Source organism: Lagenorhynchus albirostris, chromosome 9, assembly GCF_949774975.1.
Source record: "Lagenorhynchus albirostris chromosome 9, mLagAlb1.1, whole genome shotgun sequence".
NCBI classification, from domain to species: domain Eukaryota; kingdom Metazoa; phylum Chordata; class Mammalia; order Artiodactyla; family Delphinidae; genus Lagenorhynchus; species Lagenorhynchus albirostris.
In genome coordinates this window covers 46,800,028-46,812,784 of record NC_083103.1, presented here as the reverse complement: position 1 = coordinate 46,812,784, position 12,757 = coordinate 46,800,028, and the positions used below count along the sequence as shown (strand labels likewise).

The window sequence follows — 12,757 nt, the reverse complement described above, 5'->3', positions numbered from 1 at the left end:
CAGGATGGCATGAAAATCTTAATGGCTTTTCTCCACACAGATGTGTCAGAGGCTCATCCCCACAGTCTCTTCTGAGGACTAGACCCAGGCAAGGAGAAGGAAGCTGGAGTCCCTGGAGGGGCAAAGGGCCACCAGTTGAGACTTCATCCCATCTCTGCCTATTACCAACAGTGGACCTTAGCAAGTCATTTTCTCTCCCCAGGCCTCAGTTTCCCTGTTTGTGAAGTGGGAGACCTGCTCTGCTATCTCCAAGGTTGCTGCGGATCAGAGGAGATAATGCATGTGAATGTGCTTTGTGAACTGTGGCATCCCAGACAACGGAAGGGGACGTAGTGGGTACAAAGGAGACTTGGAGGCCAGGTCATGCCCCTTAAGCCCTGGGAGGCCCCAGTGCAGGGTGCTTGACTGGGGAGGGGGAGGGGGGAGTGGTGCTGCAGTCTATGGTCCTCTATCGTAGGCAGCAAAGTCAAGCTTTGAGAAAACAGAAGAGAGGCTGCTTCTAATGAGCTGCTTCCTCCGCAGCTCAGAGTTTCGCTTTCCCCTTCATCTTGAATACTTAATCCTAATAGTCCTTGAGTATATTTGATGTTAAATATATCATTTTGCTCAGACTCACCATCCCGCAGGACTGCGAGCTTGATCTCTCCCCTGTCACTGCAGCTGAACTGTACCCTGAGGGTCTGAGGGAGGCTTTGGCACTGCTGCCGCAAGCACATTTAGTGGCAGCCCCTCACCCCAGCCTGAGTGAGGGGGCCAGACAGTGTAGCAAGCACAGGGCCTGACAGGCTGGCAAGGGGTAGCTTCTTGCTGTAGACACCGCTGTGCTACCTGGAGGTATTCACTCCACAAGGGCTGCAGCCCTACTCCTGACCTCCAGGGCTGCTTCTCCTGACTTTCAGGGTCTGGCCCTGAACCACACACCTGGGCTCCATCAGCTGGGGCCACTTGCTCACTCTTTCATCCACGTGTTGTGCTCAGGACTCCGTCCCAACACCAGCTCTCCCCAGCCCCCAGGGTGCCCAGTTAGCAGCCACCCAACCAGCCTCCCTCTAGGGAGTCAGAGGCCTTGCATGCCACCCCAGGGACTGGTGCAGCCTTGGGGTACTGAGCAGGGGATCGGTGCTGTGTGTGAAGGGCTGGCTGCTTGTGCCCACAGGCAGCTCTCTCTGCAGCCCCAGTGGTGAGCACTGAGTTCCCACACTCACCTCGAGAAGGGCCTCTGCAGAGGCCTTCTGCTTCACAGAGCTACCCGGTAAGCCCTGGACAGTTTGGGTGACTTGAGCTCCCAGCCAGGAAGAGGCCTGCTGGGTTTACAAACCCAGACACGAGCCTGGCTCATCCAGCGGCCTCCCTCTCAGCTTATGGGTAACTGCTGTGCAGGCAGGTAACTCCCACGCCCATGCTCACTCCTACGCCTCCAGGTCCAGGGACACGCCCACAACACCAGGGGGCAGTCCTCGGATCCCCTGGGGCTGGGGGAGGTTGTCTGCACCTGACACATTCCACAGGTGATGAGCATATACTCTCACTTCCATACTGCCAAGAGTGCTCCAAAATGCCCTTGAAATGCCTCTGGCGACGGCAGGGGGAGGCCATTTGATCAGTCCCCTAGGTTACGGTGAGGGAAGAGGGGGTGCTCCTGGCTGCTTTACAAAGTTTTGGGCAGGTCCTAGCAGTTTGTCTTGTACCTGGCAGTAAAGTCCTGAGGAAGGATTCCTGCATCGGGGTTGGGGGTTGGGGGGAGGTTGGAGACTTGGTGCCCGAGGGCCCAGGCAGACCAGATATTCCAGAACCCTTCAGTAGAGCCTGTCAGATGTGCCTCAGCCTGAGGGCCCTGCTCCCAACACAGTGCAGCTGTCTCTAAGATGGGGTTACAAGCTGGCCTCACAGGTGACACTCAAAGGGGTATTTGGAGTGACAAAGGCCATTTCCCTGTGGCCGCCACAGTTGACTAGACAGGGTGAATCTACAGACTTTGCAGAACAATCAGGATACCTGCTGGCCAAGTTCAGATGCCCTGCCCTGCCCTGCCCCCGACTCACACAAAAGCAGCCCATGCACAGAGATTTGCAACCAGCTAGAGTGGAGAAGTACACGGTTGGCAAACTTTTCCTCTTTTGGTTTCTGGAGGCCCTGGACAGGCCTTCTAGGAAGCTGCAGTTATAACTTATTAGGCTTTGTGGGTGCCTAGGCAGAATCTGCACTCCAGAAAACAAGTCTCCCCACTCACTTGATGAAGTCCAATCCACCCCTGCACAACAGCCCAGAGAAGGCTGTCGATATAGGCTGTCGACCAAATGTCCTAGTTTGCCCTGGGGCTGAGGGGTTTCCAGGATCCAGGACTGTCAGTGTTAAAACAGGGACGGTCCTGGGCAAACCAGGACAGTTAATCACCCTAGTGGGATGTGGTAGGGTGGGACAAGGGACTAGTGGGGCCGGAGAGAAAGGCCAGGCAGCCAGACCCTGCAGACCAGCAGCTGCCTCCCACCCCCAAATTTCCCAGCCTCCTGCCTCAGGGCTCCATCTCCTGGGCACCAAATAACTGCCCTAGCAACTGGCAGTGCTCCTTGGGCCAGCAGCACTGTGAGCCCTCCTGAGAGGCTGGCAGTTAGAATGGGAAGGGTGTGAGCTGGATCCAGGGGTGGTCCAGATTTTGGGAGACCCAAGCTTCCTTATGCAACTGGGGCGGGGGGGGGTGTTAAGAAAGGAACAGTAGATCACTAATACAAATTACAACAGAAGGACTCTGAAGCTTATAATTCATTAGCTTCAAGGTGAATCCGGCCCTGATATCTTGGATATATGGCCCATCCACGGGCCCTAGCCAGCGGAGCACCTCCCAACACGCTGGACTGGGGGAGCTGATGGTGAGCGTCCTCCCCAGCCCTGCCAGGGATGAAGCAATGTCACCCATCCCGCAGCTATGAAGTTCCAGAACGGAAGGGACCCCAGGACAGTGCCGAGTTCTCTGGGCATCCCCCTGGGGGAGCCGTTCTGCAGTCGGTGCAGAAGGGGGAGGGCGTGCAGATACCCAAGTGGGAGGCGGGGAGACTGGGGCCAGCGGGCACTGCGGGGAAGCCCGCGGCGCGGATCGGAGAGGCGCTCCTGTGTCTGCGAGGCGACAAGAGCCAGTGAGAAAGTTCCCGGCCCGAGCGTGCGGGGCTGGCGGGCTCGGGGTGGCCCGTGTGACTTCCTAATCCCCCTGAGAAGCCTCGGGGGCTGAGCCCGGCACCCCGACACACACCCGCGCGCACCTCCACCGCCCGGCTTCCAGGAAGCAGCCCAGCGGCCCGAGGCAGCCGGGAGCCGGGGGCGCTGCCGCCGCCGCCGCCGCGCGGGGTGGCCTCGGCCGGGCCCGCGCCGCCGCCCCCACCCTGAGGCCCGCGGGTCCCCGGGCACCTACCGTCCTCCTGGTCCAACACCATGGTTCCCCCCCCCGGGCCGAGGACGCGGAGGGGCGGGCGGCTCGGACTCTGCCGCCGCCCGCCTGCGCTGCTCCAGTCGGCCCCGCGCGGGCTCCGCGCCCGGCTAGCGCTGCCGCGGACGGGGGCGGGCGGACGGGGGCGGACGGACGGGCGCCGGGAGCTGAGCCCAGCGGACAGGGAGCTCGCGCGGGCGGGCGCAACCCGGGGGCGGGGCGGGGCGGGGCGGGGCTGGGGCGCATCAGCCGGGCCGGGATCGCCGAGCCGATCCGGCAGCCGCTGCCCGAGCCGGGCCGCCGCCGCCGCCGCCGCCGCGCGCCCTTCTCTGCGCGCTGGCAGCGCTCGCGCAGCCGAGTGAAGCCTGCGTTTCCCAGGGCCCCTCAGATTCCCCTGTTAATTAAATCAATTCATTATGCTCAGATCTGATTAGCGGCCCTTCCCCCCTTTGAATCAATTATTCAATACACAAACATAATTGCTTGGGCCAGAGGTGCACGCCATTAGCTTATTTAACTCCAAGGACACTAATTACCCGCAGGGCACGGGAACTTTTCTCATTAATTCTGACAAAACACAAAAGCACAGCCAGAGTGTGTGTGTGAGGACTCTGTGTGTGTGTGTGTGTGTGTGTGTGTGTGTGTGATCACATGCCGGAGTGTGGGCTGTGTGGGGTGGTGAGCCACTGTGTGAGCTTCAGCTGGGACTTGGGGGTGGCGGAATGTGTGTGATTTCGGGTGGGAGTGTGTGGGGTGTCGTTTTGAGTCTGTGACCCTGTCCTCGTGAGTGTGGGACTTTACGTGTGCGACTGTCAGTGCATCGGGCTGGGTGTGGCTCTGAGTCTGGGGACTGAGGGCGAGGGTCCGAGCCCCAACGCAGGAATGTATGAGATTGTGCGAGTGCTTCTGTGTGTGGCTGTGAATGTGACTCCCTGGCTACTGTGGTAGGCACCCATCCCCTTTCTTTTTTGCCTAATTGCTTGGCCATTGCCCACTGCACGCTCAGACCCACAAGGGCAAGTGCAGACCACACAAGAGAAACCGGAAGAATCAGGAGGCAGTGCCCAGGTTGGGGCAGTGTCCCCCTCCCCCCATCACCGGTTTGTGCACCGACTGGACTATGCTCCCCCTCCCCCCAGTTATAAACCTCAGGTTCCCATCATCCCCTTCCCTCGCCCTCTCACTGCACATCCCTATACTTCCCCCATTCTCCAGCGTTTATTCCAAAGCCCTCCTGAGTCCCAGCTCGCCCCCTTCCATTTCCACAAGTGCTTGATATCTAGGCACACTCCCCCACCCAATTCCACAAACCTTACTTCTTTGCCTCCTGTCTGTAAGGTTGAACGGAGGGTGTGCCTATGGTCGACCAACTTCTCCACATTTTACCTCCCAGGAAATCTTTATTGAGAGAGAGCCAGTGAGAGAGCCCACAGAGGCAGGGACACAGAGGGTAATTGATTCCCCCAAATTAGGTTTCTGCTTTCTAAAGACCGGTATTGTTCCTGTTCTCAATGTGCACAGAGGTATTGAAGATTTCCTTTTTGTTTCCTCAGGCAATGAATGAGCTTAATCCATTTGGCTTTATAAATCAGGAAACTAATATTCGCTCCTTCCATAGCCGCTTTTTTAAAAATTTAATTGGTGGGGGAGGCACAGCTTGTCACCCTTATGCTGTCCCCAAGCCCCCACTTATCAAAACACATTCTGATTGAGGGGTGGAGAGAGGGCTGGGGGGAAGGGAGGGCTCATCCTGATTCCTTCTGCCCTCCTCCATCCTTGCCCATGGACCCACATAGTTCATATTGGGAAAAGTTTGTGAAATGACTGAATTAATCATATTCAGTTCAGTAAAGAAAAGCAGACTGTTCAGAGGTGCTCTTCAGGATGATCTCCCACATCTGCTGCTCTTGGTTTCCCATGAGCACTGAACATGGCCTTGCCATGACTGGGTCTGGCAAATCCTCATCCTCACCATCCAGCACAAGCTGCTAGAGTCATCTTCCTGGTGCCAAGACCTGCGCCTGCTACTCTCCTGCTCAAGGTACCAAAATGTTCACTGCAGCTCTATTTACGATAGCCCAGAGATGGAAGCAACCTAAGTGTCCATCATCGGATGAATGGATAAAGAAGATGTGGCACATATATACAATGGAATATTACTCAGCCATAAACAGGAACGAAATTGAGCTATTTGTAATGAGGTGGATAGATCTAGAGTCTGTCATACAGAGTGAAGTAAGTCAGAAAGAGAAAGACAAATACCGTATGCTAACACATATATATGGAATTTAAGAAAAAAATGTCATGAAGAACCTAGGGGTAAGACAGGAATAAAGACACAGACTTACTAGAGAATGAACTTGAGGATATGGGGAGGGGGAAGGGTAAACTGTGACAAAGCGAGAGAGTGGCATGGACATATATACACTACCAAACGTAAGGTAGATAGCTAGTGGGAAGCAGCCGCATAGCACAGGGAGATCAGCTCGGTGCTTTGTGACTGCCTGGAGGGGTGGGATAGGAAGGGTGGGAGGGAGGGAGACGCAAGAGGGAAGAGATATGGGAACATATGTATATGTATAACTGATTCACTTTGTTATAAAGCAGAAACAAAAAATAAAATTAAAAAAAAAAGAAGCTTCCATGGCTCCCCTTTGTCCATAAAACAAAGCCCTAACTACTTATCCTATCATTTCAGGCCCTTCGGGAGATCTGGGGAAGCCTTTGTAACCACCACTGCCCTTCACTTCAATTCAATTGCTATCTATTGATCTCCAACAACAATCCCACACTCCAGCCCCTCTGGACTGCTTTACTGTAATTGAACACACCCTGCAGGTTCTTGCTCTAGTGATTCTTCTCATGGCATCCCTCTGCTTAGAAAGCCCTTGCCCACCTCTCAAAGCCCTCTAAGGAAACCTCACCCCTACGTTTCTCTAAGTGAGTGTCTCTATGTGAAGTCTGGATGACTGAGTGGTATGTGGATTATTCCATTGAGCCCTGGAGTATAAGGTCAGCCCTTGAGGGCAGAGTTTCAGCTCTCCTCTGGAGTGGAAGGACAGATATCATATGAAGAGTCTACACTGGGTCACTGGAGAAAATGCGAGCTGCAGAAGCAGGGGAAGGATTCAGATATAAGAATGGAGGCTCAGAAGGAGGGAACCTTGGGTACCCTCTTTCCTCCCTCCCCAGGATCTCAGATGGCATGGGACCAGAACCCAGTTGCACGCTTCCTCTGGATCTAATATTTGGATCTCCATGCTTCTCTGTGTTGCTGGGCATGGCTACTGCCTGGATTGGTGCCGGCTGTTCCTGGCACTAGGGCATCTGGCCAACGGGACAAGAGGGGGCTGAAATTCTGCCCTCTCTCTGCTCTCCAAGCCATGTGCTTGACATGGGCTGCACCCACCAAAAGAGGGTACTTTTTGCTAGTTTGCACAGAAGCACTATGTGGACTCGCGTGGCCCCGGAATTGAGTGATCTGCTTGGCCAGATCTGACACTCAAGGAGGCCGGCCTGAAGGGTTGAGCACCCAGCCTCCTCTGCCCCCACCCTCACTCACACCAAGGGCCTGTGTGAGCTCTTAGAAGACCAGCCTCCTGGTTTTCATAGAGGAAGAGAAAATTCAGAGAGTTTAACCATAATGGGTGGTCAGGGATACTGAAACAGATGCCCAGCCCATCTTTGAATTTATATGGGCCCCAAGCACTGGTGAAGGACACTGAACTCAGTCCATCCCTGAGATTCAGACATGGACAGACCTACTGTAAGGATCAAGGTCCCCAGCAGAAACCACGCTGGAGGAGAGACAGCGAGCTTCCTGAAAGGAGATCCTCATGGGCACCTAGACTGAGTAGAAAGGCCTGGAGTTTGGCGGGGCAACAATTCCAGGTATGGCGCAAAGCTAGGCCTGACCCACTTCCACCCGGCACTCCCATAGGAAGTGGGCAGTGGTGCAGATGAGGAAGCATATCACTAACGGCTTTACTATTGAAGCCTCCTCTGAAAGAGCTGGTCACTAGGAACAAAAGGTAACTGTAGAGAGGGACAAGAGCAACTGGGTCAGCAGCTCGGTGGCATTGGTGGCAGCACATGCATGCAATGGACGACAAGATGGCAAGAGTATTGGGAAGCAGCTCTCGTTATATGGGAGGCATCTGTATCCCTAGCCCATCAATCCTACCTCCCAACCCTGGGACTGTTAGAGAGAAAATGGCTTTATCCAGAACTCCAAATCTGATAGTGTCCAGAGGGCACTTGGATAACACATGTAAGCATTCCTAGAAGGTCTTACACCTTTTTGGAGAGGAGGATCCAGAAGAAGAGAATCAGAGCATGAGAATTTCGGGCTAATTGTTGTAAATGTGTAAGATCTGGTACCCGGCATATGTATGGGCTCCATATTCCAACCTGCTTTCGCTATGTGACTGGCATGAAGGGAGAGGCTGTGGGAGCAGGAATGGGCCGGAACAGCCCCGACTGCCAGCTTTGCCTGATGGCAGTGGAGATCAGCAGGACACGCAAAGGGCCTCATTAACATCAGGCCAACCAAAGGCTTTGTTCCCATGGCCCCTCGCTGCCCGGAAGGTCTCCTGAAGCCACACATGCTCGTCCTTGCTCCTGAACTTCTGTTTCATTTCTCTTCTTGTCTCCCCAACTGTCTGATTCATCCCCCTGCTCCACTGAAGTCTCAGCAGATGATGTCACCTCCTACCTTATGAGATGAGAGGTGTTAGACAGAAAGGCCCACCTCCCCCTGCCGAACACCTTCCCCTGGGGTGCTGTCCACGGCTGTTGGGGTGTGTAGCCCTTACTCGGGATTTCTCCTTTGAGTTCTACTCCAGTATTTCCAAATGCCCCCTTGATATTTCCACTTGGCTGTTTCAAAGGTACCTTAAAATTTAAAATCCAAATTGAGCTCATGATTTCTTCCCAAATCTTTCTTCATCTTGTTCCAGTAAACCTGCCACTCAGTTCTTAATACCAGAAATCTGGAAGTAAAGCAGAATTTCAACCAAGCCAGCAAAAGTAACCAAAAAGAAGTTTGTGTGTGTGTGTGTGTGTGTGTGTGTGTGTGTGTGTGTAAGAAACAGCAAATATATGGAATAAGATGGAATAAGTAAAGTATATCAGTATATTACACTAAATGTGAAGAGACTGGATTTCCCTATCAAAAAACAGTTTGTCTAAGTTAAAACATAAAATATAGCCAAATGCTGTTTACAAGAAATATTCCCCAAACAAGGAATTCCTCTATGAAAACCAGACCCATTAATTCCACTTCTAGGTATATAGACAAGAGAACTGAAAACATGGCCACACAAAAATTTGTACAGTGATGTTTATAGCAGCATTATTTATAATAGCCAAAAGGTGGGAAAAAACCAAATGTCCATCAACTGACAAATGGACATGACTGGGCCATAAAAAGGAATGAAGTACTGATACACGCCACAAAATGGATGAGCCTTTAAAACATTATGCTGTGTGAAAGAAGGCAGTCACAAAAGTCTACACGTTATATGAGTCCATTCATTCAAAATGTCAAGCGTTGGCAAGTCAGTAGAGACAGAAAGCAGATGAGTGGGGTTAATAGTGGGATGACAGCTAAAAGGCACAGGGTTTCTTTTTGAGGTAATGAAAGGTTCTAAAGTTGACTGTGGTGATTCACCCATCTATAAATACACTAACATGCATTACATTGTACACTTTAAATGGATAAATTGTATGGTATGTAAATTATATCTCAATAAAGCTATTTTTTAAAATGGTGCTACCATAATTGGTTATCCATCTGGAAGAAACAAATAGGATCCCTACCCACTCCCATAAAGATTATGTTCCAAATGGGTTAGAGATTTTAATACAAAAATGAAACAATGAAAATATTAGAAGAAATTTAAAGGAAAAATGGAATAGATTTGGATAATGAAAACATGAGTAAATTTGGTGGGGGATATCTGCAAGAGTAGCAAAAAAAAGGATAGACATTATACTAAGTTAATTTTTAAAACTTTGATGGCGGGCTTCCCTGGTGGCGCAGTGGTTGAGAGTCCGCCTGCCGATGCAGGGGATGCGGGTTCGTGCCCCGGTCCGGGAAGATCCCACATGCCGCCGAGCGGCCGGGCCCGTGAGCCATGGCCGCTGGGCTTGCGCGTCCGGAGCCTGTGCTCCACAACGGGAGAGGCCACAACAGTGAGAAAAAAAACTTTGATGGCAAAAGATACCATAAACAAAGAAAAAAAACAAATGATTTACCAGAAAAATATATGCAAAATATAAAACAATAAAAGGGAAAATGTTGTATATACAAAGCGTTTCTATAAATTGTAAAGAAAAAGACAAATGCCCAAAAGAAAAATGGAAATAGGGTATGAACAGGCTGTTGCGGGAGGAGGAAATCTAAACGGTCAATAAAATGCTTACCCTCATTATTGTTTAGGAAAATGCAAATTAAAGCAAAATAAGTTTTCATTACTTTAATTCATCAGATTGGAAAAAAAATTAAGAGTAAATTTAAGGTCTGTTAGAAATGTGAGAAAATGGGCGCTCTCATTTGTTGCTGAGCAAGTAATCGGGCACTATCTGTTACAATTTGGGGCAAGTAACCTGGTGCTATTGATTAAAATTAGAAATGCACAGACCTTTTTTTTTTTTAACATCTTCATTGGAGTACAACTGCTTTACAATGGTGCGTTAATTTCTGCTTTACAACAAAGTGAATCAGTTATACATATACATATGTTCCCATATCTCTTCCCTCTTGCGTCTCCCTCCCTCCCACCCTCCCCATCCCACCCGCACATACCTTTTGACCCAGAAATTCTTCTGGGAATATATCTTATGGAGGAAAATCACCCGTATTTAAGGGTAGCCTTATAATTTCAGCATTGTTTGTGGTGGCAGGAAACTGGAAACTATCTGATATCAATGTCACTCAATGATCAAATAAACTGTCGTACAGTCCAGCTGTAGAACATCACGCAGCTGTTAAAACGGGAGTTAGACCTACAGCTATGGAATTGCGAAGGGTGTCTGTGATGTACTGTTAAGCGAGAAAAGTAGGTTGCAGAGTAAGTAGCAAGTAATATCCCATTTAAAAGAAAACCTCTCTCTGCTTAGATGAACACAAAGGCAAGATGTGCAAGGCTGCTCCTGTTCAGGCTGTCAGCAGGGTGGCCTTAGCAGGTGAGAGTGGAAGGCGGGAGTTAAGGGCAAAGTAGCAACTTTCTTCATTGTGTACCTTTAGAATCTTTTCATTACTTATAATGAGTAAGTAACTTGTAATTTTAAAAAATTTAGAAATAAATTGGAGTCATTTTTGACACTCCCTCCAATCACACAGTCACCACGACTGCGCTAGTCTGAGGGACCGTTATCTTTTGCATGCTGCTGCAAGAGCTTCCTGCTAGCCTCCCTGCATCCACCCTGAGGCCCGCTAATACAGCCTCCATACCCCGTATGCAGCCAGGAGATGTCTTCAAAATGCAGATCAGATTTGGTCAACCAACCGTCAGAGCTGTAATGGCTCCCGGTTGCTCTCTGCAGAAAGCCCCCATCCCCAGCCTGTCCCTTGGCTCTGCACAAGTAGGGTCTCCTGAAGCATCTCCCATCACGGGCACCCACCACTTGCTCTCACCACTTGCTCCCACCTGCAGTCATTGCCCTCGTCATTGTCTGAACCACTGCTTGCCTCAGGGCCTGCAGGCTTGCTGTTTCGTCTACATGGAACGTTCTTCATTTGGACCACCTCTTGCTCACCCCGTGGGTCTGGGATTTAATGTCACTCTCTTCGTCAGGGTGGCCTCTCCCCTCCAGACTAGGTTAGATCTCCCTCTTACAGTCTGGCGGGGCCCTCTGCTTTTCCTCCATAGTTCTTATCACAACGATCTAGTTAATTACATAGTTATCTGTATACTTATTTGTGTGACGGGGATCAAAGAAAAACTGTTAAGTTGTAAGTGTTTGCATCTTCTCTTCCAACCCCCTGCTTTGGGGGAGAAATGGGTCAGACAAGAAGGCCCAGGGGTCTAACCCAACTCTGAGATTCTGAACTTGTCCTTGCCCTTCTCACAGCCACCACCCTAACCACAGTTGGGAGAATTTGTCTCCTCACATATTTCCCTCCACTCTTGTATTTATCTAGTCATCTAGCTTGTTCTGAGAACTGGTGATGACAGGGCCCTCTGTGGTGCTGGTGAGCTTGCAGGCTTCCCCGGCAGTTCGAGAGTGGCACACTCGATCTCCAAATGGCTTTCTTCTGCACCTCCCACCCATCAGAGACCCTCACCACGGGGGCGTCCTGGAGCCCCACTGTGCCCTCTGAGGCCACAGCCACCCCAGCAACCAAGCTCCAGCCTGATCGGCAGCTTCAGAATCCCAATCCCATGGGCTTCCCTGCTGGCGCAATGGTTGAGAATCCACCTGCCAATGCAGGGGACACGGGTTCGAGCCCTGGTCCGGGAAGATCCCACATGCCGCGGACCAACTAAGCCCGTGCGCCACAAGTAATGAGCCTGCACTCTACAGCCTGCGAGCCACAACTACAGAGCCCGAGTGCCACAACTACTGAAGCCCACACGCCTAGAGCCTGTGCTCTGCAACAAGAGAAGCCACCGCAAGGAGAAGCCCGCGCACCGCAACGATGAGCAGCCCCCGCTTGCCGCAACTAGAGAAAGCCCGCGCGCAGCAACGAAGACCCAACACAGCCAAAAATAAATAAATTATTATTAAAAAAAAAAAAAGAAAAAAGAATCCCAATCCCAATCCCAATCAGAATCCCGAATAATCATCCTGCGTGATTAGGGTCCTCTGCTCCCTTTCCCGTCCTCCTAATCACCTGTCCACCGCGGACTGAAGACCTGGAGTGATCCTGGGCTGGATCTCTGAAGCCGGGCATCCCCACGTACTCGTGGGGCTGGGCTGGTCCCAGAGCTTCATGGACTCCTGCCGACCGGCCTGTGGGCTGAGCACTGTGACTCAGTCCCAGAGAACAGACAGTGTCCTGACAAGCTTACCAGAGTGAACACGCCCACATGCAGGTGGTCCCCTTGGAGCTACAGCCGCATGTCCCAACAGCACATGCATCCCAGAAGCCGTCCTCCCGATGCTGCAGGCAGGGGCCAAGGTACGTGAGGCTGATGGGGAAGCACTCCTGGTCTGCTTCCTCCAGGCTCTATCTAGTGGGGTCCTTCTGTCCTACCCCTGCTCCCAAATCGAAGAGGCCCAAGGGGTTCTTTGTCACACCCAGCCTGTCTGAGAGGCCCCACCAGTTCCCAAGTGATACAAGTTTGGAGAAAAACCCATCACCCTGGAAGCACATAGTCCTCTATGGCTGCT

General features: G+C 51.7%; 1 protein-coding gene across 4 annotated transcripts in view; it reads right to left on the bottom strand.

Moving 5' to 3' along the window:
• The window catches only part of LMO1 (LIM domain only 1), a 40,238-nt gene extending 36,670 nt beyond the window's left edge, over positions 1-3,568 (bottom strand). The window contains exon 1 of one of the 4 annotated variants that reach the window (XM_060159743.1): positions 3,404-3,568. In XM_060159743.1, coding sequence (XP_060015726.1) covers positions 3,404-3,425 — 22 coding nt within the window. In that variant the 5' untranslated portion in view covers positions 3,426-3,568. Of the gene's footprint in view, positions 1-1,205; positions 1,361-3,403 lie in introns of those variants that run through there. The other 3 variants (XM_060159742.1, XM_060159744.1, XM_060159741.1) reach the window with 3 other exon arrangements.
• Between the last annotated feature and the right edge of the window lie 9,189 nt (positions 3,569-12,757).